Source organism: Dendropsophus ebraccatus, chromosome 10 (genome assembly GCF_027789765.1).
Source record: "Dendropsophus ebraccatus isolate aDenEbr1 chromosome 10, aDenEbr1.pat, whole genome shotgun sequence".
In the NCBI taxonomy this organism is placed as follows: domain Eukaryota; kingdom Metazoa; phylum Chordata; class Amphibia; order Anura; family Hylidae; genus Dendropsophus; species Dendropsophus ebraccatus.
In genome coordinates this window covers 69,391,595-69,419,490 of record NC_091463.1, presented here as the reverse complement: position 1 = coordinate 69,419,490, position 27,896 = coordinate 69,391,595, and the positions used below count along the sequence as shown (strand labels likewise).

Sequence of the window (27,896 nt, the reverse complement as noted above, 5' to 3'; positions counted from 1 at the left end):
GCACTAGTACTGAGGAGACCCCTGTGGTGGTGTGAGGCACTAGTACTGAGGAGACCCCTGTGGTGGTGTGAGGCACTAGTACTGAGGAGACCCCTGTGGTGGTGTGAGGCACTAGTACTGAGGAGACCCCTGTGGTGGTGTGAGGCACTAGTACTGAGGAGACCCCTGTGGTGGTGTGAGGACGATGTACAGGGGTCACAGTGACCGCTGAATCCCGCTGTAATGTAGGCGGATGGGAGCCTCTTGCGGTTCGCACTGCGGTTTCATTCCCGCACATGAGCCGCGGGCCGCACCTTTTCCTATTGGCCGGGAGCGCAGTGTGGAGCAGCGGTGTATGTGGGTGTATGAGCCGGTGCCGCACACCAGGAGGAGCGGACGTGACAGGCCGGCCCCTCCCCTCTCCTCCTCCTCCTCGGCGGGCGGGACCCCGGGCCATGTGTGTGACTGGAGCTGCGGCCTGTGCTGCTGCTGAGAGGAGAGCGGTGCCCGGCGGAGCATACACCCGCAGCCTGTCCTCTCCCTGCTGACCTGCTCCCGCACAGCAGACATGGCGAGCCCCTGTGTCGTGGTGAGTGAGGCCGGGCCCGGTGCTCTGCTCCCGGGGAGCTGGGGGGCTGCTGCGTGCAGGGGAGAGGAAGGTGACACCGGCTACGGGATGGGACGGGAGCTTGAGGTGCAGGGAGTGACCGGCAGGAGCCATGGCAACAACGGGCCACAGCCACACCGGTACAGGGGGCATCACCAGGATTACAGGGGGCACACCAGCTCTACAGGGGGCATCACCAGCTATACAGGGGGCATACCAGGATTACAGGGGGCACACCAGCTCTACAGGGGGCATCACCAGCTATACAGGGGGCATCGCCAGGCTCTACAGGGGGCACACCAGTATTACAGGGGGCATCACCAGCTATACAGGGGGCATCGCCAGGCTCTACAGGGGGCACACCAGTATTACAGGGGGCATCACCAGCTATACAGGGGGCATCGCCAGGCTCTACAGGGGGCACACCAGTATTACAGGGGGCATCGCCAGGCTCTACAGGGGGCACACCAGGATTTCAGGGGGCACAGCAGGCACTATAGGGGGCATTGCCAGGCTCTAGGGGGCATCACTAGGATTACAGGGGGGCACTAGGATACGGGGGGGGCATCACATGAATTACAGGGGATATACCAGTATTACAGGGGCATTACTAGGCGATACAGGGGGCACACCAGAAATACAGAGGGGCATCACTAGGATTACAGGGATCACAAAAGTATTACAGGAGGCATCACCAGGCTCTACAGGAGGGACACTAGAATATGTGGGGCATTGCCAGGATTACAGGGGGCATCACCAGGATTACAAGGGGCATCGCCAGGCTGTACCAGGAGATTACACAGGGGTTTGGGGGGAAGAAGCCTGTAGGTTATGGCTGTGATAGGTCACCATATAAGTCGGGCTAGAGGAAGAGCCTGTGATGTGGGGGCTACACATATTGTATATGACGACATTGATAAATGATGAAGTGAGGCCCATCACATAGCTGGTATAGTGGGAGGGCACGGGGGCATGACCATGTGAGTGGATTATATGGTGATAGTGTATGCGGGCAGCGTTATGCTTATCCTATAGAAGGTTGTTGCAGGTGTGCCAGGTTATGTATCACCATAGAGGGAGGTGTGAGGGAGGGCTGCACATAATATGATGGAGATTTATGTAGCGTTACATAGAGGGACGTGTGTTTTTTGAACGGAGGACATATAATGGTTGGGGGTAGATATAAGGACCACGTTGTCTGTAACGACTGAGAGAACACGTGTTATTGTAAGATGCAGGGGGCATACGTGTCATGGCTGAGGCAGCTCACTAGGTGGTGCACCGCATTGTCTACATGGGGTGGAGGGAAAAACTTGTGAGGCCCACGCTCTACAAGTAACGCAGATGTCATCCCTGTCTGCGTTATAAACAACTCCCAGCATGCCCTGACATCCCAAGGCAATGTGCCCGAGGCCTGAGCTTTCCAGCTGTTGCAGAACTACAACCCCCAACATGCCCGGTAGCGTTGTAGTTTTGCAGTCGTCCTAAAGCCACAGGTAGTGTTGGTTTAGGATATTGTGGGCAGACAGATATCTAAGACCAGTCTACACTGCTGTCAAGGTGCTGCGGGACAACTTGGTCATCGGCTAGTAAAAACCCACATGTCTGGGAACAGATGAGTAAGATGCATCATGTAGCTGCGTCTGTCTGCATGTTACTAGCTAGGGATCTAAGAGGTGGGAATATGGAGGGACCCACAATTGTATGTCGGCTGTAGGGAGGGATTGCATTAGGAAGGGGTCTGAAAGCAGAAGGCCAGGAGAAGGGGAGATGGATAAGATGGTGCCGACCCCCCCCCCCCCCCCCCCCCCCCATGCACTCCATAAGCCATTGATGATACTTGTGACCCTGCACCCATGCAATACATGCAGAGTATGTGTCACACTTACAGTTTCATTATTACTGTGCTCCTTCCCCTTCTCACACCCTTCTACATTATACTGATACACAGGGGTCTTGTGTCTCGGAGAAGAAGGGAGTTCCCCACAAAAAGACACTCATCCCTTACTCACAGGATGAGTGTCTGGTGGGGTCTGATCATGGAGCCCTCACCAATTACATTGGTCCTCCTGGTGGAGTGGTGGTCAGACATGGATATGACTGCTCCCTTCAAGTCCTGCAGGAAGGAGATAACCTAGCTCCCCCACTGTCGTCTTCCTGCTCCTAGAGAGGGGGACCCCCATTCTCATAAACAGTTTCCGGCAGTCAAAAACTTTGTTGTTACCCTGCTTTGTAGGACTAAAGACAAATATCTGCAGTGATATAAAGATCCAGGTGTACAGTATATGCCGTTTCTTTCCATAGAGTAGAAGGAAACTACATGAAATGGCCCTAATTTGTAGCTGGATGTTCTTTGTCGTGGACAATAGTGACTATATATCTACGAACAGTATGTAAATAACTACAGTAATCAGGTCATATAATAATGCAATTATCAAATCTAGAAAGGAAGGCGGATAGACCAACAAGGAGCAGAAGGAGAAGAGCGGGGCTTAAGTTAGGTATTAGGGAAAATGTAAATGGGAGATCTATGGATCTGTGGGTGTGTAATTGTAAGCTCTCACGTGGGCTCAGCAATGCAGTGAATACATTTTTTATATAGTGATTAGAGATGAGCGAACCTGGAGCATGCTCGAGTTGATCCGGACCCGAACCTTCGGCATTTGATTAGCGGTGGCTGCTGAACTTGGATAAAGCCCTAATGCTAGGTTTACACGGAACGATTATCGTGCGAATTTGCACGATAACGATCAAATTCGAACGATAATCGTACGTGTAAACGCAGCGAACGATCGCCGACGAGCAAGAAATCGTTCATTTTGATCTTTTAACTTGTTCTTAAATCGTCGTTCGTAAAAAAATTCGCAGATCGTTCCGTGTAAACAGTCGTTCACTGATTTTACCTATGTGTGAGATAGGCCTAAGCGATCGCAAAACGATCGGAAAACGAATTTTCTGTACGGTATATCGTTCCATCTAAATGCTGATCATTATAAAAGAAAAATCGTTACTTAGAAATCGTTAATCGTACGATTGGGCAAATTATCGCTCCGTGTAAACCCAGCATAAGGCTATGTGGAAAACATGGATATAGTCATTGGCTGTATCCATGTTTTCCAGACAACCTTAGAGCTTTATCCAACTTCAGCAGCCCCAGCTAATCAAATGCTGATCGTTCGGGTTCGGATGGGCTCAAACCCGAACGCGGTTCGCTCATCTCTAATTGTGATACATAATATCAACAGAGAAACATCAAAATCAACGTGTGCCTGTACGGGAAACGTGTTAGTTAGCCCAGGTCGATTTTGATGTTTTTTTGTTGATATTATGGATCACTATATAAAAAAAAAATTCTGCTCGGAATTTCCGCCTGTTTTGCGACGTGTGAACAGGGTCCTAAGAAGAGGCCAATCAGGAGCCCAATTACAGGGTAAACACACACAACACAACGATTAAGTGGGGGGAAAAAAAATCTGCAACAAATGTATCTAGTGGACATTTAGCGATTACAGTGTGATCTCTATAAGGGGCACTATTACTGAGGAGGACAGTCATCACTGAATCTTACTGTGTCCCAGCTAATGTAAGGGAATGATAACACAAAACTGTATCCAAGTCGTCGATGTCCGGGTGAACCGCTTGTTACTATTCATATCCTTCGCCACCATTTCCTCCATACACATTATGTAGTTGACCTTAGATTCTGCTTCTGCAAGGGATGGAGAGGTGGAAGACTTCCAATGGCGGAGTAACACCACCCTAACAGCAGTCAGAAAGTAGCATAGTAGCCCTTTCCTGACCAAAGAAGAGGGAGCCTGGGATCCTGGAGAGGAGACTAATCTGACCTGTGATAGAGACTGAGCTAGCTGTTAGAGAATTGTATAGTTTAATTATTTTGAACCACTTTCTCTCTAGACGTGTACACCTCCACCACACATGCTGCATAGTCCCTGATCCAACCTGCCTGTAATTGCCTAAACATTAATGTCCAGTTCAGTCCTGCCAGGCCCTGCTGTGTGTTTTATATGCACATATAAGTACCTTTGGCACCTCCACTCACTAATAGAATCTGAGGCTGGGTTCACACTACGTATATTTCAGTCAGTATTGTGGTCCTCATATTGCAACCAAAACCAGGAGTGGATTGAAAATCTGTTCACATAATGTTGTAATTGAGTGGATGGCCGCCATTTAATGGCAAATATTTGCTGGTATTTTAAAACAACGGCTGTTATATTGAAATAATGGCCGTTATTTACTGTTATATGGCGGCCATCCACTCAATTTCAACATTGTGTGAACAGATCCTTTCTGTGTTTTTAATCCACTCCTGGTTTTGGTTGCAATATGAGGACCATAATACTGACTGAAATATACGTAGTGTGAACCCAGCCTAAGGGTGCCTTCACACCTACCGGATCCACAGCGGATCTCACTTCTGCGGATTTGAAGCGAGAACCGCTGCGGATCCGGTATCAATTCACCCCTATGATAGCACATATTCGCAGCGGGATTAACATCCCGCTGTGAATATGTGCTTTAACTCCCTGGTGCCCGCAGCCCTGCCGGCGCATCCCCCATCCCGGCCACATCCCCCCATCAGCCCACCCCCAGCCCGCCGCTGCCCGCATCCCTCCGCCGAGAGCATACAGTACCTGCTCGGCGGCGCGGCTGCAGTGAGGCTGCCGGCTCCGATCAGCTGAGCGGGACCGGAGCCGGGAGCCTCACTGCAGCCGCGCCGTAGAGCAGGTAATGTATGCTCGCGGCGGCGGGCCGGAAATGGGCTGATGGGGGGGATGTGGCCGGGATGGGGGGGATGTGCCGCCGCCGGGATGCGATGGCGGGGCTGCGGGCACCAGGGAGTTAAAGCACATATTCACAGCGGGATGTTAATCCCGTTGCGAATATGTGCTATCATAGGGGTGAATTGATACCGAATCCGCAGCAGTTCTCGATTCGAATCCGCAGAAGTGAGATCCGCTGTGGATCCGGTAGGTGTGAAGGCACCCTAGAAGTGATATTGTCACTCCCCTTATTCTATCTACGATTCTCCGCACCATCCACAAGCTTAGAGGCTGCATTTATGATATATACCTGCATAAAACTTGTCTGTGTCTTCCTTCTGCTCTAAAATCACTGAACCATGCAGGGATTGTTTGTGCATCCCGGCAGCGTTGCCGATCGTGCCTTCTGAAGCTGCTGCAAACAAGTGCTGATCAGTTCTCATCTGCATCCTTGCACAGCCCCATATCGGCCCATGTAAAGGGACCCTTAGCTCTGGTGTCTTGGTAATCACTGACTATAGTCTGCAGGCTACATACCCTGAAAGCCATTACCATTCTTGAGCTGGTATTGCTTTAATAACATAATGTCAATATGACATCTATTGGGCGATTGATGTGGAAATCAGAATTTCGATGTGTGAACTGTGAACGCTGGTCTCCTGACATAACACGGGCCCCATTGGTGGGTTCTGTGTATACACTAAATGGATTATCTATTTCTGGAGCAAAGGCTATATAGATACACTTACTGTGTAAATAGATGCTGGCACTAGAATGCCCTATATAACAGAACTGTGCAATTTTCCTTAATGTATAAGTTTAGTTTTAAAGTGTACCTGTTTATAATGTTTGTTTTTTTTGTTGTTTTTTTTGCAGAAATCAATAGTAGAAGTGATTTTAAGAAACTTTGTAATTGGGTTTATTAAGCCAAAAAAAGCATTTTTCTCATGAAAAAGCAGTTTGAAGCTCTCCCCCCCCCCCCGTCTTCATGGTTGTCTATGGAGAGGGGAGGGGTGGAGGGAGATGAGGCACCAAAACAAGACAACAAAGAGTTAATTTACAGCTACATCACCGGGCTATCTCCTCTGAAGTCAGCACTGACCTCTCTGACCTCTGAATTTGGCACAGGTCCCACTGTGTAATCCTTTGTTCTGTGCTCTCTGCTGGCGACTTATCTCCCTCCTCCCCCGTCCCCTCTCCATAGATTACACAGGGTCCGACTGATGTAAAAGAGTCAAGATTTCCTGATAATGAGAAGTGAATGAGAGAGAGGAGGGGGACCTGGGGAAAGGCTTTTTAAATGCAGATAATGGCATATTTTCCTAATAAACCCAATTATGGTGCGTTCACACCTACAGGATCTGCAGCTGATTTTCTGCAGCAGATTTCATTTAACTGAACACAGCATCAAATCTGCTGCAGATCCTGTAGGTGTGAACGCACCCTTACAAAGTTTCTTAAAATCGCCTGTACTATTGACTTCTGCAAAAAAACAAACAAAAAACACAACACAGACAGTGACACTTTAACATCTTTCTGGCCCCTCATAGATATACATTGTGGGTATAAATGTACGGCAGTGTTACTGTGCCAACATAGGCTGCATGAGAATAACTCTCTAATACAGTGAATTCATCAAAATCTCTATCCCTGCTTCTTAATCTTATAGACATTAGATATGAAATTACATTATACTGTAAGAAAAATATGGGGTTCTCTGGGTGGAGCAAAGACCATATGTGTCTGAGTTGTTAAGGAATAACATTCAGAAAATAAAATTGACTTAAAGGGATACTCCTAAAAAAAAAATCTCAACCCTTCTGGTACTTAAAGGGGTTGTCCAGTAAGGGGGCACTTTTTTGGGGGGACCGGGGAGGAGGTGGCTGAAATAAAAGACGCGGCGCTCCGGTACCCGGCCGCTTCCGGGTGTCTGACGCCGCCCGAGACGCTATGTCTCAGGGCCGCTCAGCCACTCAGTGAAGGAGGCGGGATCCGAGCGGACTTCACACGGATCCCGCCTCCTTCACTGAGTGGCTGAGCGGCCCTGAGACGTAGCGTCTCGGGTGGCGTCAGACACCGGGGACCGAAGCGCCGCGATGAGCAAGCCGCCGCTGGAACCGGGGAGGTGAGTGAACGTCTTTTATTTCAGCCACCTCCTCCCCGGTCCCTCCAAAAAAGTGCCCCCACACTGGACAACCCCTTTAACAGCTGCTGTATGTCCTGCAGAAAGTGGTGTATTCTTTCCTGTCTGACACAGTGCTCTCTGCTGCCACCTGTGTTCACAACAGGAATTGCTCAGAGTAGTAACAAATCCCAATAGAAACTGTCCTGTTCTGGACAGTTCTAAGAGTACTGATGGGAGGTGATTGGAAGAGACCAGAGGGCAGGCCATACAGCTTTGCTGAAGACATTGGTGCTTTCTTTCTTGGATGATTTCTCTTCCAAGACACTCTTCCAAGTCTATTAGCAGAGGGGGCACTGAGAAGCATCCAAGGCGATGGGTTAGTGGAGGGGGTAGTCTGTAGTCTGCTGCACATTGTTTTGAGGAGTGGGCTGAATATGATGAAGGTCATATGTAGAATATGTTATGTCACTTCACTAATCTCTCCCCCCAAAGCTATTCGCCAAAAATAGGCAAGTATGTGTACAGTCGGCTCCTACACCTGACTCATCGACCGGATATATTTCCTCTAGTTCTACATTCTTGTATAAACTAAAACCTGACAATATCCATAACATGGTCGCAATGGTCCAGTGCTCCTCGCTGCTCTCTCCCCCTAGCTGCAGGTGCTGGGCTTGGCACGGGTTTGGTGATTTTACGGCTGAGCACACCTTTGGTCGGGATCTCCAAGATTTTATGTGATATTCTGTATAACAGGATGTTTGTTACATTTCTGAGCACTTGGGAGATGCTTGTGGAGGTGTTTGGCTGTAGGTATGGAGGAATCAAGGTTACATATTTCACACAGTTTTGCCCTTGAGAGAAACCTGTGTCTAAATAGCACGTGTTAAAGCAAACTTCAGACTGTGGTGATAAAGCAGGAAAACTCTATAGGCAGTCAGATATATTCATAAAACTGAACACCTAAAATACGGATCCAGCCAGGTAGAACATGCTTTAACGCTTGCTGAGTTTTAGGTCATATTCTGATACTACAGTATGCAGAATGGTTCATCCCTGTACAGATCCTCTATATATTGACTCCTCATACCAAATACAGCGTCGGGTTTCTAGACCTTGTACATTCCGTTTTACATCCCTAGTGTTTGATTCCCCAGCAGTAAGAGTGTAAAGTAGTAGTTGTTGGTAAACCACAAGTAATCAGTGTTCTGGTCCATGTAGCTGGGCGTACCTGCTGTAAATAGACATGCACGTCACAGTTTCCGCACCGTGTTTTTCATTTTGGAGAGCGGACGGATCAGTTTCTCCACACACAGCAGATATAGTTACTCCTATGCTGTGCTAAGTATGTGAAAATGTATGTTCTCTAGGAATGACAACTACTCTTCATATAGGAGACTTTTACATATGCAGAAGCTGCACAGTTATCCACATTAGGAAAACCTGCACCAAATCTTGCAGATTCTCCCTTTGGGCATTAAAGCGACTCTGTACCCACAATCTCACCCACCCCCCACCCCCAAACCACTTGTACCTTCAGGTAGCTGCTTTTAATCCAAGATCTGTCCTGGGGTCCGTTCGGCAGGTGATGCAGTTATTGTCCTAAAAACTACTTTTAAACTTACAGCCCTGTTGCAAATTGACGTGGCCTAAAGTGTCTGTGACCTAGGATTGGGACACCTCTCCGTCCCTCCTTCCCGCACTCTTCACCATTAGGAATGCCCCTAGAACAATTTCTCCTATTCATCACTTGTCTAAACACTGCACATGGGTTGGATCATTAAGACACCTGTGCAGTGTTCAGACAAGTGATGAATAGAAAAAATCCTGCCTGAGGCATTCCTAATGATGAGGAAGAGGGTGGGGACGAGGGACGGAGGGGCAGTGCAATCCTAGGCCACAGACACTCTAGGCCACGTCATTTGACAGAGGGCTGCAAGTTTAAAAGTTCTTTTTTCAACTGCATCACCTGCAAACGGACCCCAGGACAGATCTTGGGTTAAAAGCAGCTTTCGGAAGTGGTGTTGTGGGGGGGGGGGGGGGGTGGAGATTGTGGGTACAGAGTCTCTTTTGAGTATGAGCTCCTTACCAATCCCCTGGTGCTTACCTGATGATGCTACCCTGGTTCCCTATTGGCCTGCTTTCTGGCCTCCAGCAGCCAACCCTTGTTGATAGAAAAACATTCACACCTAGTCTATTATCCAGGATTAGTTCTTCCAGTGTCTAACACCATTGTGTCAGCTCTTCATTAAAACCTTGTCAGTCGTCACCACCGTTGCTTCAAAAGGGTAGTCTACTTATTCTCTAATATGAATAGATGCCTCACAGGGCAGACTATCTAGTTCCTTAAAGGGGTTGTTCAGGATAAACTGATAATTAGCGATCCTATTGGGGCTGTGGGGGTCATGACAGTGATGTATGCTTTTCCACCCCACTCCGTCCTAGCTGCCAGTTCCCAGGCTGCCCTTTCTCCGCCAGTGTGCGTTTCAGTGACATCCACTGATGCACCGCTCCCACCGGCACCCAGCTGCAGCTGAGCGGGACAGGTAAGTATACATCACTGTCATATCCCCTTTAGCCTTGGCAGGATTGCTAATTATCACTTTATATGCAGACCTGATGCATCACACCAATGACATTTACAAAGAAGGCTTCTCCACAAATGTGTCAATAAGCAATGTAGAAGACGTGGTGTGATTACTGCCAATCTTCCCCTCGTCTCCCTCAGTCCCACTTTGCCATTAGTTGTATAATACAGACTGGTTGCTAGGGATTTTCAGCCTAAAAGCGCAATCTAAAAGCTGTAACCATTAGAAAGTGTGTCCCTAGAAACCAGTGACTGAAATGCGTCAGTAATGTAAAATTACTTTTAGCTGCCATTAAGTGGTGTGACTATAGCTGGGAGCATCTCAGGGGCCTGTACACTGTAAACGACACAGGAAATAAATATGTATGTTTGTGTGCAGGTTATCTCTATGAAGAACAAGGTCCTCTGGCCGCCGGGGGTGGTCAGGAAGTTGGAAACAGCCAAGCAGGCTTTTTTACTTTGTTTACCTAACTCCCATTGTCTTTGCTGTGCTGTTGGTGCATTTTCTATTAACTGCTATAGGAGATTGTGTATAAGAGCCTGTCTGGCTTCCTGACCACCACCTGCTGCTGCAGACAGGCCAGATGGGGCTGGGGGGGACTCCTTTTCAACATAGATATGGCTCCTTTTGGTGGTACCTGCTTGGGTTAGGTTGCAGACCACTCTCAACCTTCTGTAACCAAGCCGATCTTCATTTTCAACATAGGTGTGGGTCTCGGACTTTGGGATATCTATCAGACATTTATGGCATATCCTGTAGATATGTAATTGAAGACCCTAGATGGGAATACCCCATCAAAGAAGCACTCGCCCTGTTTCTTTTATTGGCTCTCTGGCTTGTCTGGATGCTCACCAGAGATTACAAAGGATTACACAGTGGGAGCTGTGTGAAAGCCGGTATTCAGAGGTCAGTGCTGACTTCAGAGGAGATAGCCCTGTGATGGTGCCTCATCTCCCTCCACCCCTCTCCATAAGAGAACCATGAAGACAGGGGGAAGAGCATCAAACTGCTTTTTCATGATAAAAATGCATTTTTTGGCTAATAAACCCAATCACAAAGTTTCTTAAACGCCTGTACTATTGATTTCTGCAAAAAAAAAAAAAAAAAAAAAAAAATCTAAACGGCAGTGACACTTTAAGAAACACCCTATAATCCAGCACCTCATAGCCCAATGTATGCTAGACTGTCTGAGGGTTTCTAATAAATGGCTGACTGAAATAATAAAACATCCTGGCAATGAAGACGCTTTTGGCGTTCTGTGAATGGTCTGTCTCTGTGCTAGGGAGATGTGGTATTTGCATATGGTTTAGTTTACATTTTATCCTGGATTGTGTATTTCTAGTGTAGATGATAACTTATTCCACTTTGTTTGTTGTCTTCTGCAGCTGGCTGATGATGAACAAGGATACGACCTTGACCTGTTCTGTATTCCTAAGCATTATGCAGCGGATTTGGAAAAGGTCTACATTCCCCATGGACTAATAATGGACAGGTGGGTTGCTCTTGGGCCTCCTTCCTAGATTAATTTTCTATGCGGTCTCTTGATGCTTCATAATGCAGTTTTGTGGCTTTTTTCACCCAAAAACAGTGGCCTAGTATGTAGCAATTGGTGTGACCCCCCCCCCCCCCCCCCCCACCCCCCTTGGAAGTACACCATGTCTGAAACCACCCCTCAGGGAACTTTAAGGTAGTTTATGTACCAGAAAGCCTTATGCAGCTCTAAGACTATTAGACCAGAATTATACAATGTGTTTGTGCAGGTTATGCATGACTTCCTAACCATTGGCTTGGCTGATAATCATATCGGAGTATTTAAGAATGAAGAAATCTTATTTTCATACAGAAACCTGTACAGTGAGCGATAGTTATAAAACTACTGAAAAGGGAAAGTACTGAAGCTGGTGAAAGTTTAGTGAACATAAAGGAGACTAGTTGTTTAATAGAGATGAGTAGAGATAAGCGTACTTAAGGGTGCCTTCACACCTACCGACTCGCAGCGTTAATAACGCTGCGAGTCGGCTAGGTCCTGGCAGATCACTGTCAGTACATACACGCAGCGGTCTGAACGACCGCTGCGTATATGTAAATCTGCCGGCTGCTTAACCCCTTCTGATGCCGGCCGGCCACCTCCCGCTTAGCTCTGTATACATTATCTCCTCGCTCCACGGGGTCCCGGCGTCCTGCTCTCCCGCCCGGCCAATCAGTGGCTGCGGCAGGGCAACACACTGATTGGCCGGGCGCGAGAGCAGGACGCCGGGACCCCGTGGAGCGAGGAGGTAATGTATACAGAGCTGAGTGGGAGGCGGCCGGCCCCCATCAGAAGGGGTTAAGCGGCCGGCAGATTTACATACACGCAGCGGTCGTTCAGACCGCTGCGTGTATGTACTGACAGTGATCTGCCAGGACCTAGCCGACTCGCAGCGTTATTAACGCTGCGAGTCGGTAGGTGTGAAGGCACCCTAAGGGTGTTATCCAGAGAATCTTTTTCTCTCAAATCAACTGGTTTCAGAAAGTTATATGGATTTGTAATTTACTTCAATTTAAAAATCTCAAGGCTTCCCATACTTCCATACTTATCAGCTGCTGTATGTCCTGAAGGAAATCTTTTCATTTTAGAGTGACACAGTACTCTCTGCTGCCATCTCTGTCCAAGACAGGAACTGTCCAGAGCAGCAGCAAATCCCCATAGAAAACCTCTCCTGCTCTGGGCAGTTCCTGTCTCGGACATAGATGTCAGCAGAGAGCACTGTGTCAGGCTGAAAAGAAAACATTTCCTGCAAAACATACAGCAGCTGATAAGTATGGGAAGCCTCGAGATTTTTAAATTGAAGAAAATTGCAAATCTATAAAACTTTCTAAAACAAATTGATTATAAAGAAAATAATAAAATTTCGCTGGATAACCCGTTTTAGTCCGATCCTTTAGCATTTGAATACTGGTGGCTGAAGTTGGATGCAGCTGTAGGGAGTCTGGGAAAATGTGGATATAGCACTGGATCTGTGTTTTCCAGCACTCCTAAAACAAAACAAAAACATAATAAAATAAAAACAATAACAATGAGCCGGACATTGAGGCCTTTTCAGGCCTGGTCATTAAGAGGTTATTATATATCTCCTGTTTTATAAAAATTGCCATATTTATAAATACGTAGCCATCACATGAACAAATACTCCTCCAAGTATAAGAAAAATAAACTTTAGATAAAAAAATCCTTTTCACTGTTAGTGCGTATCATGCAAATAGATGAGTCGCCTGGAGCCGAAGCATGCGTGCTGACTACTGCTTATATCATTCCCTTGTAACGACTGGCAGCAGAGACTGAACCCAGCAAGGTGTAGAAATTGTGTCTGCTAACAGTCTTACACAGCTATGGTTGCATTCATAGCAATGGTACTTATACATGTCTGTGGCTGCAAAAGGGCAAAACAATTCTTTGTATTAGTCCGAAGAGTCAAAAAGCCGTGGCTGGGCCACTGACCTGTCTTGCATTGCATCTGGTCCTCTCCTCCTCCTCCTTTTATGATGGCAGGCCAGGAGTCTTAGGTAGCATAGAAGAATTAGTGGTTTGAAAGGGAAGGGCGGGGGTCAACATTTCAAAATTGGTTTGATGTTCTTCTGAAATTTTTTTTTTTGTTAGAATTTACACTTGCAGTTCCAGTGAAGCATTGGGCAGGGAATGTGAACATCATAAGTATTGTTATTTTTAGCTGTAAATGACTCATTATAACCCATTCTTATCCTGTATGTGTCTCTGGAATTTAATGGACTATTGAGATGTTTGAGTAAAACGGCAGAGAATGTTCTTTCCAATCTGATTACATTGAAAACATCAATTTATAGTCTTGGATTTTTTTTAGCAGTTGCTAGGTAGTTGTAGGAAATTGCGACATTATCCATGGTTCTTGTGGGCACAGAAATGAAAGGCTGTGTACAGCTTTACAACCATTTTTCATTATAATTTTGTTATATATATTGCTTAGATTAATAAAAACTAAAGGCTATGGATTCCTTGACCATATTTTGCAACTATTGCTTTGCACTGTGGTACAAAAAATATTAAATTAACTTTAATTTTTTAAGCCCATATTAAACATCCTGACCCGCTGTGTAAGCAAGCACATATCATCGAGATTGTTGCTCACTTACAAGTTGCAACTATACTATATCTTACTATAAGGCTTGATAATGCTGCCACCAGGCTGTATGAACGTCACTAGCAATGTTTGTGCAGCCTCTTCCTTCAGGAATCTGATGGGGGCCATATCAATAATGTAAATGAGCGCCGATCTGCTAGATTCCACGGCCCGATAATCGTTTAGCGAGGGCTGCAGGGACATCAATACCAATGTCCTTGCAGCCCTTGTTTAAACACCATACATTACCTACACATGTTGCAGGGCTTCTCCTGCGCTCCTTCTTCCTCCCGGTCTCGTGCGCAGCAGCAGCTTCAGTGCAGCCTGTCAGAGCTGACAGAACGCTCAGCCAATCACTGGCCGTGGCAGTCCTGGCCAGTGATTGGCTGAGCAGTCTGTCAGCTCAGACAGGCTGCTCCAAAGGAGCTGCTGCTGCACACGGGACCAGGAGGAAGAAGGAGCGCAGGAGAAGCCCTGCAGCATTTGTAGGTAATGTATGGTGGTTGTGAGATCGCCGGTTGCCCGCAGCGCATCGCTATTACACGCAGGGATGCACAGTCAGTGCCCAATGATTTTAGGTTTGAACCTAAATATACGATCAACTGATGACACAATCATCGGCTGATCGTTGTCTCTATTCCACGGAGCGATAATCGGCCAAATCGTTTATCGCTCCGTGAAATAGGCCCCTTAGTTGCCCTTCTATAGGCCCCTGCTTTGTCTTGTTTTGAAGGGAACCAATCAGCTGATATAGTTCCCAGCAGCAGAGTATAGATACCGTGCAGCTTGTGATGCATACCAGCTTCAGCAGTAGCTGTACATAGAGGAAAAAGATATTTATTATGCCGCTTGAGGCCGGGACCGGGGCAGCAACTACTCATCTGGGCAGGGAGCTGCCCATGACTAGTCACCACTATCTGACTGTCAGCGGGCAGTGCGGGGATGATTGAAAGGCAGAGAAGCCACTAATGGGTCTCTCTGCCCATCAATCGTCCCCGCGCAACAGGCACAGTGTGGTGACTGTGACTAGTCATGGGCGGATAACTAGTTGCCACCGCCTCAAGGGGTGTAATCTTTTTTCCCTTTGTAAAGCTACTGCTGCAGCCGTGGCTGGAATGCTCCATGAGCTGCACAGTAGATCTATACTCTGCTGCTGGGAACTATATTGTTTGTTCCCTTTAAGTCAGAGGACTTTATTACATGGGCAGGTGCACAGACCCAACTTTGTAGACGGGCGCTTATTGGCTAAGCTCATTACAAGGCTTCAATGGCTTCTGTTAAAGGGGTTATCTAGCGCTACAAAAACATGGCTTCTTTTCCCCCTCTCTTGTCTCCAGGTCAGGTGTGGTTTGCAATTAAGCTCTATTTACTTCAATGGAACTGAGTTCCAAACCCAACCCAATCTGGAGACAAGAGTGGGGGGAAAAAGTGTCTTTGTAGCGCTTGATAACCCCTTTAAGGTAAGCCAGCCACAGCCTCCCAGATTCCAACAGTTCTTAATTGCCAAAGTTTGGAAAGTAACCCACCTCAGGGGATAAGGGAAACAGTACCCGAAATGTGCCCTGGGAATGGCTCTCCTCTCTTATCCTATGTTGCCAATTAAGGATGGATGGGGGTTTGGAAGCCAAGGGGGAGATTTATCAAACATGGTGTAAAGTGAAACTGTCCCACTTGCTCCTAGCAACCAATCAGATTCCACCTTTCATTCCTCACAGACTCTTTGGAAAATGAAAGGTGAAATCTGATTGGTTGCTAGGGGCAACTGAGCCAGTTTCACTTTACACCATGTTTGATAAATCTCCCCCCAAGTGTCTATGTGGCCTAATGCTGGTAAGTGTGTGAAAGTGTTGACAATATCTCCATTACATGTTTATCCTAAGAAGTTACTTCTCTGCTTTTCACTCTAAATAGTCTGTTACACCAAGCAATTGTGTGTACATAGGGAATATGCCACCTTTAATAACCAAGACCTATACGTTTCTGTGCAGTTTTCTGGTCTGAGTCGGTGCAGAGCACACATGGCCTAGAAGATGTCACCTGATTTTTCTTATCCACCAATCTCCACAAATGACATGGTGGATGTTGCAGCTCATACATGTAATGATGTGATCACATGGATGTGCTCAGTGAGAAGTTTGCAGTAGTCCTAAGTACTGTGCAATAGTTGTCACGTGCTCTTCCTGTTTGTGTGGCCCACATCTATATTGCATTTATTAGGAAGTCTCTGTCATGTGTTAATACTGATGCCTCAAATTGCACAATATGCCGGGGGGCTGGGGACAGGGTTTTGTTAATAAAGTGGTCACTCTGCTGCAGCTGGATTCTGTCTCTGCCTTTTACATTTACAAATATTGTACAAATATAAGAGGATAAAATATTAAATAGCAATAATTTAGTGGATTATGTGGGAAAGGAAACAATGTAACCTTTGTCTCCCCTGTGCATCCGGTATCACTGGGGTATAGCACAAAACAGAAGCTTACAGGCTTTGGAGGAGCTCTCAGGACAACCAGCCCTGTTATGTTTGACATACATACATAATAAAGAATGGTTTTAAGCTTGGTCTCAGAATAGTGCTTCAATAAATGTGCATTACATCTAGATGTGGCCTTCTCTAATAACAAGTTGACCAACATTAGCAAATCCAGATTCACAACAGCCTGCAACTTTTATCCACTCGAGGCTTGTTGGATATGGAAATAGTGTGTATATATTCTGTAGGACTGACTGGGTAATGTTTGAACATCTTTTGGCGCTCTCCTTAAAGCGACTCTGTACCCACAATCTGACCCCCCCCTCCCCCCCGAAACCACTTGTACCTTTGGATATCTGCTTTTAATCCAAGATCAGTCCTGGGGTCCATTCAGCAGGTGATGAAGTTATTGTCCTGAAAAATTACTTTTAAACTTGCAGCCCCGTGCCAAACTGGCGTGGCCTAGATTGTGTGTGAGACCTAACTTTGCACCACCCCACCATCCCTCCTCCCCACCCTCTTCATCATTAGGAATGCCACTGGCAGGATTTTTACTATTCCTCTGCAGTGAAAACACTACAGGTGCCTTAACGATCCAGCCCATGTGCCATGCTCACACAGGTGAGGAATAGTAGAAAATCTGCCTGAGGCATTCCTAATGATGAAGAGGATGGGGAGAAGGGACAGAGAGGTTGTGCCAGCCTAATGCACTAACAGTTTAGGCCACGCCAGTTTGGCACAGGGCTGCAAGTTTAAAAGTTGTTTTTTAGGATAACTGCATCACCTGCCGCACGGACCCCATGACAGATTTTAAATTAAAAGCCACTATCCGAAGGTACAAGCAGTTTGGGAGGGGACAGATTGTGGGTACAGAGTTGCTTTAAGAACAGAGTTCAGAGACCTATCAGCTACTCATGCTCTAAAGGAAAAAAAATTAAAAAAATGCATCATGTCCTAAGGCCAAAAATTGACTTGCAAGGCTGTTACCTCCAGTAGGTGGCACCAGAGGGCAAGCTGTCTCCCTTTTGCTTATCAGTTCTAAAAAAAAGAAGAAAAAAAACATTCCGAGAATGTTTCTGACATCTATAGATATGAGGCCTTCTCTATTAGCCTAGAGCAGAGGGTTGCTAGTAAGTGTTTCTCATTAGAGGACGTGCCCCAAGCATACATTACATATTCACCCATTCACCTGCTGCTTTCCCCAGCAATAAGCTGATTGCCAGAGACATAATGGTGAGGGAGAAGCCCTTTAAAGGAGTTATCCAGTGCTACAAAAAGAAGGCCACTTTTCCCCCCTCTCTTGTCTCCAGTTCGGGTGTGGTTTGCAATTAAGCTCCATTGACGTCAATGGAACTGAGTTTGAAACCCCACCCAATCTGAAGACAAGAGAGGGGGGAAAGTGGCCTTGTTTTTGTAGCGCTGGATAACCCCTTTAAACTTGCATTACTTGTCCCATAGCACTACGCTAATGGCTAACTGCACCACTCTACGTCCTGCACGCCTGATACGCTTGAAAGCTATGACGCTGGTAACTTTTACAGAAAGATGGCTTGAAAGATAGGGACATTAAGTAGCAGCTGCTGGAGAAGATCGATTAGCTGCAGTCCATGTAGAAGTCTTGTGATGCTGTGAGATTTCCTTTGTGATATTATATACTATCATCTCCCAAATATTCCTTTCTTTTCTTTGACAGAACCTGTAAACATCACTGTTTCACTTTTTTTTTTTTCTCCTTCAATGGCCAGGACAGAAAGATTAGCCCGGGATATCATGAAGGATATGGGTGGCCACCACATAGTTGCACTCTGCGTTTTAAAGGGTGGATACAAGTTCTTTGCTGATCTGCTTGACTACATCAAGGCACTAAATCGAAACAGCGATCGGTCAATCCCCATGACTGTAGACTTTATTAGACTGAAGAGTTACTGTGTAAGTACTAACCAAAGCTGAGGGGCCATCTAGTGGCCAAGAAGCAAACTGCAAGGTTGATTATATTTATTGTGCTTTTTGAGTCTTTGCTGTCTGCCTGGCACATTATTGTGGATTGATAGGCATGGGTGTTGTAATAAACTGATGTGGACATCAGTGTGAAATAATAGAAGTTGGTATTAAGCTGATCTTAAGGTGCCTATACATTATTTGGCCAACACTTTTCTTTCCTGTCTTCCTTATACCTGTGCTGTATGCACCACTGTAAGCTGCACGGCCCCAGGGTGTAAGTAGTGATGATAGCCTTCCTTAGGTATGTAGTGGGAAACAAATAACACCAGTATATAAAGAGCAAATATCACCATACATGTTACCAATATATTGTTACTGACCAAATCCTATATACCGTAAGTAAAACTACCAATAATACCAGTACATGAGGGGCAAATATTACTGGCACACCATAACCACTGCTATTACCACCATACTGACGCTAATCAAATCCACTCTACTAATGCCAACATTACCAGATTACAAGGGGCAGATATTACCACTACATAATTACTAATACCACTGTATCCTGACTAATGGCGCCACTGCTACTAAATAAAATCCACTGTACGAAGACCAATATCACCTCATACAGTGCCCATATAAAGCTAGGTTCCAGCTGTACACAGGTTCTTTACAGTGCAGTTACATCCAGTGACTCACGTGGGGGCGTCTTCTCCATTCAGAGTCACTCTTCCTTTTCTTCTCCATCTGCCTAGGCCATCATGAGGACTTCTGCCTGGCATGATTTATCACCACAGAAAGAACATTTTAGAATCTTATCTCTAAACAAATTTCCCATATGTATTGGCCCTTCTATGACCCATATTGTATTATGTCCCCTTTATACCCCATACAGTATTAGGCCCCTCTGTGCAGCTCCAATATAATATTGGGCCCTTCTGTGTAAATGCCCACTCTAAACAAAAATAAACCCACCAAACTCCAACTGGCCTCACACACGCTCCAGCGATGCAGCTTCCCTGGCACTGCTCTGCTCTTCTGTCTTTAGGCACAGCCAGTGTGTGTTAGAGACACTGCCCGTGCTGGAAGTCCTGCCCACCTGCAATCAGTCAATTGCGCATGCATCCTAAAGGCGCACATACATTTAAATGGACAGAGCTGCACAGCCATTGGGGCAACACTACACATGCCAGCAAAGAGGGCTCTGGGTGCCATTTCTGGCACATAGGATCCCCACCACAATCTTAGGCTATGTTCACACGCTGTATGAGAGCGGCCGTTCCGTGACCCGGCTGGTCTCATTAAAGATCATCCCGGCCGGTACTGCAGTAGCGACCAGATGATCTGTAGTTCTGATGCGGGCAGAATCAGTGCGTGCCCGCATCAGAACTCTCTACTGCACACAATGCAGCAGGCGGCCGGACTCGCTCCACTGTGTGCACTGACAGGGTTTTCCATGGCCGCTATTCAATGAATAGCGGCTGCAGAAAACTGACATGTCAGTATACTACGTGTATACATTCCAATCGGGATTCCATAGACTGCAAGGTAACATATATTTTCGTATTGATCACGGTCATTGTTGCAATCGGCAGCAACGGCCATACTTTTTCGAAAATATACGTTGTGTAAGCATGGCCTTATACTGTCAGTTGAACCCACAACCACTTGTATGGGTACCCTCTATATCCATAATGCTCATCATTATAGTTTTTAGTTTTCCCTAGAATATTTCTCTATGTCCACACCCACCCTGGTTTTGTTACATATGAGTATTTTGTCCTTTTCTTACAGAATGATCAGTCTACAGGAGACATTAAAGTTATAGGTGGAGATGATCTTTCTACCTTGACAGGCAAGGTGGGTATTGTTCATTACTTATATATCACATATTTAATTAAGTATAGTCATGGCTTCTGTATGACATTCAGTCTGACCAGTGCAGTCTGCAACTTCAGGTCAGGTATACACCAAGGTTTTGATGTGTAATAGGGATCCACAAAACAGGTGCTTTCTGGATCATATTGTACCGTTATAGATAATCTTTCAGACATACAAAATTGATCACACGCAGGTGTATTATGGTCTAAAGGGGTTTTCTGACCTAACAAATTTCTTTACATTGGTAACCTATCTCCTGGGCTCACGTTGCCACATCCATTCTCCGACCCAAGACCCGGTATGCTTACTGGTGCCAGTGAACAGAGGTAGCGACATGAGCCCAGGAGGTACGTATAAGTACCCCCCTCCCAACAGGCACCAATATAAAGAGATTTGTTATTTCCGAAAACCCCTTTAAGAATTTTGTATAGACTTTAATAGGTGCTGTACATCCACAAAACAGATGAAAGTCGCACATGCTTGGTTTTTAATCAGTTTTTATTTACATAGGTCAACACAGACAGGAAAAAGCTTATGTACCACTACATAAATATCAACTTGTGTGAAAGCAGCATAGTTGTTTTTTTGTTTTTTTTATGCAAGCCAACCCACGCCTGTTAACAGGCACTGATCCAGCAGATCAGCACTCATTTATGGAGGCAAAAATCTGTTTCTTTCAAATCAACTGGTGTCAAAGTTATATAGATTTGTAAGTTACTTCTATTAAAAAATCTCAAGTCTTCCCATACTTATTAGCCGCTGTATGTCATGCAGGAAATGTTGTTTTATTTTCAGTCTGACACAGTGCTATCTCCTGACATCTCTGGAATTCTGTCTCTGTTTTCCATGAATCCTCATAGAAAACCTCTCCTTTTCTGAACAGTTCCTGTCTCGGCCAGAGATGTCAGCAGAGAGCACTGTGTAAGACTAAAAATAAAATAACATTTCCTGCATGACATACAGCAGTATGGGAAGACTTGAGATTTTTAATAGAAGTAAATTACGAATCAATATAACTTTCTGACACCAGTTGACTTGAAAGAAAAAGATTTTAGCTAGACAACCCTTTTAACCCAGGTGATGTTTAGAGATTAGCGAACTTGCCAGATTTCTGGTTCGTATGAACCAGAAATCTCAGCGTCTGACTCCCGCTGTCTGTCGGCTCTGTGCAGCGGGTGAATACAGCATAAGGAACGCCTGGAAAACTGGGATACAGCCTATGCCATACGAACCACAAATCCGGCAAGTTCGCTCATCTCTAGTGATGTTCAGCCGACTAACAATCGTTTTTTTGTTGTGTTTTTTTTTTTTTTTACCTTTGTTTTTTACCCCTTGGAGAAAGGGACCAATTATAGAGAACAAGTTTTGCTATAAAAACACTTATTCTGCTACTTGTAAAAGGTAGCTAGCCAGATTGCTTTGTTTTACTGAAATCATTTTGTGGTTTAACGTTTTTGTTTTATGTTTTCCTTCCAGAATGTCCTAATTGTTGAGGTAAGTTGGAGTTTAACCATTTTTATAATGGTTTTAAAGGTCTTTTTTTCCTTTTAAATAAATAATTTACAGGCTATATGGACTGTATAGAACACATACTTTGTGCTATAACTAATTTTAAGGAGGTGTTTACTTTTTCCTTAGATATTTTTCTGATGTATAAATCACAAAGTGTGGTGCAGGTCTGTGAGCTTATACCTACAGGATTGCTCCATTTAAAGTGGCACTAGCACTTATTTTATTTTTAATAACTTGCATATACCCCTCCTTTGCTGCTCAGGTGGAACTCTATAACTTGACACCTGACCCCTATAGGCCATGTCATATGCTATATGTCAGCATGTAGTTTCAGCTGGAGTGGCCCTATAGCAATAGCCTGAAAGTTATGATGTAGAACTGTCACCCAATCACTGTTCAAACAGAATAATAATAATAGACTGCACCTATATAATTGAACAAATATAATTTCTCAGTATAGTGACTTCTTTCCTTACTGTTCTCCCAGGACATCATTGACACGGGAAAGACAATGAAGACATTGCTCGCAATGCTGAAGAAGTACAATCCCAAAATGGTTAAAGTAGCCAGGTAACCGCATAACAATAGTAGCTGAGAACAGCTGTGATGGATATGTGAAATACAGCACATTGGTTGTGCAGATATTACATTTCCAGCTTTTTAAAATTTTTTAATTATACTTCATTATATATCTATTAGACAAAGCGATTTTTTTCATCTTCTACAATTATCGCTAAATGATTGCCAACGAATGCTTATGCGAATGGCTCCATATAACACAGAATAGTTATTAGATTTGATCGTAGTTACAATAATTTGTGTAGTCTAGTATGCGAACGATTGTAATAAATTTTTTTCTTTCAAATCAACTGCTGCCATAAAGTGCCAGAGATTTGTAATTTACTTCTATTAAAAAATCTCAAGCCTTCCAGTACTTATAAGCTGCTGTATGCCCAACAGGAAGTTGTATTATTTCCAGTCTGGAGAGCAGGAGAGGTTTTCTGTGGGGATTGGCTGCTGCTCTGGACAGTTCCTGACATGGACAGAGGAGGCAACAGAGAGCACTGTGTCAGACAGGAAAGAAAACACCACTTACTGCAGGACACATAGCAGCTGATAAGTACTGGAAGACTTAAGATTGTTTAATAGAAATGAATTACAAATCTCTGGCACTTTATGGCACCAGTTGATTTGAAAGAAAAAAAAATTTGGTGAACAACCCCTTTAAGTGACGCCATCAACAACACACACGCACAAATTATCATTAGCCTGCATACACATGGAAAGATTATTATATACATATTTTTTACACATCTTTCTGTGTAATAAAACCACTGTCCCATGTCACAAACGCTTTTACTGTGTGTGACATGGGTAGAATTGTGTTGTTTTTCCTCACAGATTTACTAATTGCCATCCGAAATATCCACTCTTTTGTAGAATAAAGGCATGACATTCTATGAAAAATAACTGGATTTTTTTCTGTACTAATTTACAGCTACTGCCAGCAGGGGGTGCCCACATGTAGTGAATGCAGCACTGCTGTGTGTCACACTGGTGGCCCCAGGACAACAGTGCAGACATGTAAAAGATGTACCTCTTGACTTAGTACTACAGGGAAACACACCGCTTTCTAATACTATTCTGGCCAAATAGTCAATACTAAAATTTCACTGAAAAGTGAAAAATGATAAATTTGTAGAAGAGAAGAAAAATCTAGTAGTGTCCCCTATTTAGACTACAGTGTTAAACAAATAGGTTGTGTTCTTAATTACATCTTTGTTTCTTTTAAACAGCTTACTTGTAAAGAGAACCCCTCGCAGTGTTGGATATAGGCCTGATTGTAAGTAGTCTTATATTGTATGTTTAATCACTGAAGGGATATCAAAGTAGTAAATTTGGTTTGAAAATGAGTTTAGCCTTGTAAATAACATGAAGACATATACTTACCTTCCATGCTACCCCCATTCTCCCAGAGCCAGTCCTGTTGCACAGAGCTTCTTGTTTTTGGGGTCTGCGCATGGTATTGTTCGCCTAGCCATTTGGCAAACAGTAGTGTCTGCTGCAGAGGGGGTAAGTTTAAAATGAGTACTTGCCAGGTATTGGGATCCAGGGGTCTCTGTGTTAAGACTGATAGATGTATAAGTCAACACAGTGTATGATAAATTATAAGGTTGTCCATTAGAGTACCGCAGGGTGTTGTTATGGGGGAGTAGTTAGGTCCTGATATATTAGAACAGAGAGAAAGAAGGGAAAGAAACAAACCATGTAAGTCTTGTGCTTCTGCTCTTCAGTTGTCTAACCTATCACCTTTCCTGTGTAACTTTGCAGTTGTAGGATTTGAAGTGCCTGACAAGTTTGTTGTGGGATACGCATTAGACTACAATGAATACTTTAGAGACTTGAACGTAAGTACTTTACAGTTTTGCATGAAAAGATGGCCGCTGGCTAGGCCACATTGCTATACCTTACTTATAATAGGTGGAGAAAAGCAAAAGAAACATTAGGGAAGATTTATGAAACAGAAAAACTGGCTGTTACTGACAGCAACCAATCACAGTGCAGCTCTATTTTTTATTGGGTCACTGTCTGTACTTGCACATTGGAATTGGCTGTTAAGGCCTGTTCACACTATAGAATTGGCAACGAAATTCCACGCGGACTCTGCCCCGAATCCTGCCTATTATTTTCTTTAATGGGAGGGCTTGCGCAGATAGTGAAGGCCCCCGAGCCCTCCCATTTAAAGAGATAGAAGGCAGGATTGAGCGCTGAGTCAGTGGGAGTAGGGGAGGGTGTTTTTTGCATAGAATTTTGCGCACATTCTGTAGTGTGAGCGGGCTCTTAGTGATAAAAAATGGTGAAGTTTTTCTTAAAGGCGACCTGTCACCCCCCCTCCCCGGGTGACAGGCTCCCGACCCCCAGCTAGATCCCCTTATACAGACCGAGTCCCGGAGCCGGTCCCGCGACGGAGATATCTTGGTCAGAAGCCGGCGCGCGCGCTGTGGGGAGAGGTCCGTCATCCATAGAGAATGAATGGAGCCGTGTGCGCGCTGCAGAGATGAGTCCGGCTCCATTAATTCTCTATGGACGCCGGAACTATCTCCACAGCGCGCGCTCCGGCTTCTCGCCAAGATATCTCCGTCCCGGGAGCGGGACTCGGCCAGATGAGGTGAGTATATGGGGATCTAGCTGGGGGTCGGGAGCCTGTCACCCCGGTATGGGGTGACAGGTCCTCTTTAAGAATCTTGTTTATTTCACATTGTACCTTTTTAACTTCCTCCTTGCCTTGTCTTTTACATGCCAAATCTGATCTATTTCAGCACATTTGTGTAATCAGTGAGGACGGGAAAGAGAAATACAAGGCATAGAAGATACTTGAATCATTGATTGGTTGTCGGCTCCTAAGGCTGAGATGGATATCCTGACGTCATTCATAAACATCTTCCACATCACACATTAGACTGCATGAAACAAATGTACTTTGTCAGTTCTTTCACTGTCAAAATGTAACCTCCATGGACAGGTCTCCATATTGTACAATGAAATGTGTAAGAGTTAGCATTTTTTATTGCTCGTCAGCACTTATTTAACTAGAGTTTCCAAAATTTTCATCCATGTAAATTTAAAGCACTTAAGAGACTTGCACTATAAGATGCCAGAGTGATGTTGCTGCTTATATTAGTAAGGCAGTTCCATACAAAGAGGTTGTGAAGAATAGTGCAAAAGTTTTTGTCTCCTACATTAGTCTTTGATTCTTTGTTAATTAATGAAACATCCAGTACTAAAAATACAATTGTATACATGTTTGTTAGGAATGTTCCCCTCATATAATAATTTAAACTATCATGGATAACTCATAATTGAGCTTCAACAATTGGGTAAATCTGGAAAAAAAAGTGTGTTGCCCCGTTTTATAGAGCCAAATTTAGAGGGATGCCACACTTTGGATACTTCCTATTTGGTAGAGGTGACCTTTGAAAATTAGCATGGGGACACTTAGGTTACAGCTGGTAGCTGTTCACATTGGCGGTAAGTGTTCAGTGTCCCTGCAGCGCCACCACTAACAAAATTAGGCAGTGTCCATTCATGTCAGTAGGTTGCCTGTATAGTACAGGTCCTCCTAAGGAAAGAGGCACTATATGAAACCTCTTTCTGTCCAAAAGATGAAGACCCCGAATCGAGGACTCCCACTTCAGACTAATAGACTATATGAAAATAGTGTTGCCACTTAAATTAGTAGAACTGTGGGGGTGGTAGCCATAATGCAGACTATACAGTTCATTATGAAACTAGCCAAAGATTACTATTCTGCTATATATGGCCAGCATAAGCATAACCTATACAAAAAAAGCTTGGAAAAGCCCAGAAAAGCATTTTAATATGTACACAGTAAATGAGGAATATCTAAAGAGTGACATTGTTTCCATAGCATTGTGAATGCACAGGACATGCTTATCTGTTACTGTATAGGAGTGTCAGTGAGGGTATAGACAATCTATTACCAAACAGACAGCACTATCCCTGCAGAGGAAACAGCTCGGAGTGTATGGTTTAAAATGTAAAAAAAAATGACTATAACTTATTGACAAAATCCAGATTTACTTCCAAGCTTAGACATGTTTACTTTTCTGACAGAGAAACGTGCGCCTGTTTTCCCTGTATGTATGGAATTGGCAGACCTTGGTGCAGCAGCTCACCAGTAATATCCCCTGACTACAGTGAAATTGGTCTCTTACAATTCTGTCCCACTGATGCAGATCTGGTTGCTGAGTCCTCAGAACTGGATGGTGGAATGGAGAGATGTGCTCACTCAGGTTTCCAGAGAAGTGGCTGGGCATAGACAGTCCAGTATCTTGGGATTTTTCTGTGTTAGGCTATGTTACCATACAGTTTTATTTATTTTTTTTATGTCCATCTTTAGAACTACAGCAAAATGTATAGCCATAAAAATATTTTTTTGCAAGGAGACCTTTTTTGGGACATTTACATGCTATACAGAACTGGGTGAACTTCAAGCACGCTTGGGTTCTTAGGCTATGTCCACGTTGTCCAGGACTCCATCCTAAAACCGGCATCCACCGGCAATCAAATGCAGAGCGTTCAGATTTGGACGAACCAGAGTGTGCTTGAGGTTCGCCCAGCTCTAGTTCTAAACTATGGACACACGTTTTGGGACGAAAGGGACTAAAAGTAAGCTTTTTTACAAGGTGGTTCAATTGAATGGAAAAAATACATAAATTCCTTGAGCCATAAAATGACCATTTTGCATACCCACGAAACACAGTGATAACACAGTCTGACACTAAAGACCTGCCAGACTGCAGAACCTTTATGCCTATACTTAGGGGAGAGGATAATATGATGCAGGAGTAAAGGACTGATTACCTTTTTTTTTTCTTCATACTGTACACTGTGTTCAAGTATAGAATATATAATAGACCTCAAGTAGACCTATTTTTTTTTTTTTTTTTTAAATACGTAATTTATTTTTTTATATATAAATAATTTTAGTTTAATATTCTGCTTTTCAGAGATACAGAAAAACCAGTACGGACCTGGATCTGTGTATTCTGAAAAATAAAATGCAGTTAGTAAAATAACTTGGCCCTGAAAATATTGCAAACACATCTTCACGCATATTGTAAAAGAAGTTGACTTTCTTTGATTTTTTTTAAAGTATATTTAAAGAAAGTATCTATCTTTTGTGATGAGAAGGTTGTGAATAAGCTGCTTGTAAGAAGATGTATCCTTACACAAGCAGGATTAGAATTTTGTAAAGATTTGGAATTTTATTCACATTGATCACAAAGTAAATGTTTGATTCATTTATGTAATCCTGCTGTTAATGACAATAAAACCAGACTACGCGGAAA

General features: G+C 44.5%; 1 protein-coding gene across 3 annotated transcripts; it reads left to right on the top strand.

Annotated features, from left to right (window-relative positions):
- Positions 1–326: 326 nt before the first annotated feature.
- On the top strand, positions 327–27,896 carry HPRT1 (hypoxanthine phosphoribosyltransferase 1). Of its 3 annotated transcripts, none has more exons than XM_069943168.1 (9): positions 327–568; positions 11,466–11,572; positions 18,432–18,615; positions 20,425–20,490; positions 21,988–22,005; positions 22,511–22,593; positions 23,820–23,866; positions 24,355–24,431; positions 25,344–27,896. In XM_069943168.1, exons 1-9 carry the CDS (start codon positions 548–550, stop codon positions 25,389–25,391), a joined length of 651 nt encoding a protein of 216 aa, XP_069799269.1. In that variant the 5' UTR covers positions 327–547; the 3' UTR covers positions 25,392–27,896. The 3 variants fall into 3 exon arrangements, with proteins under 3 accessions (XP_069799269.1, XP_069799271.1, XP_069799270.1); XM_069943170.1 differs by lacking the exon at positions 327–568 and adding an exon at positions 645–726; XM_069943169.1 differs by lacking the exons at positions 327–568; positions 11,466–11,572 and adding an exon at positions 15,989–16,043 and having other exon boundaries at positions 18,380–18,615.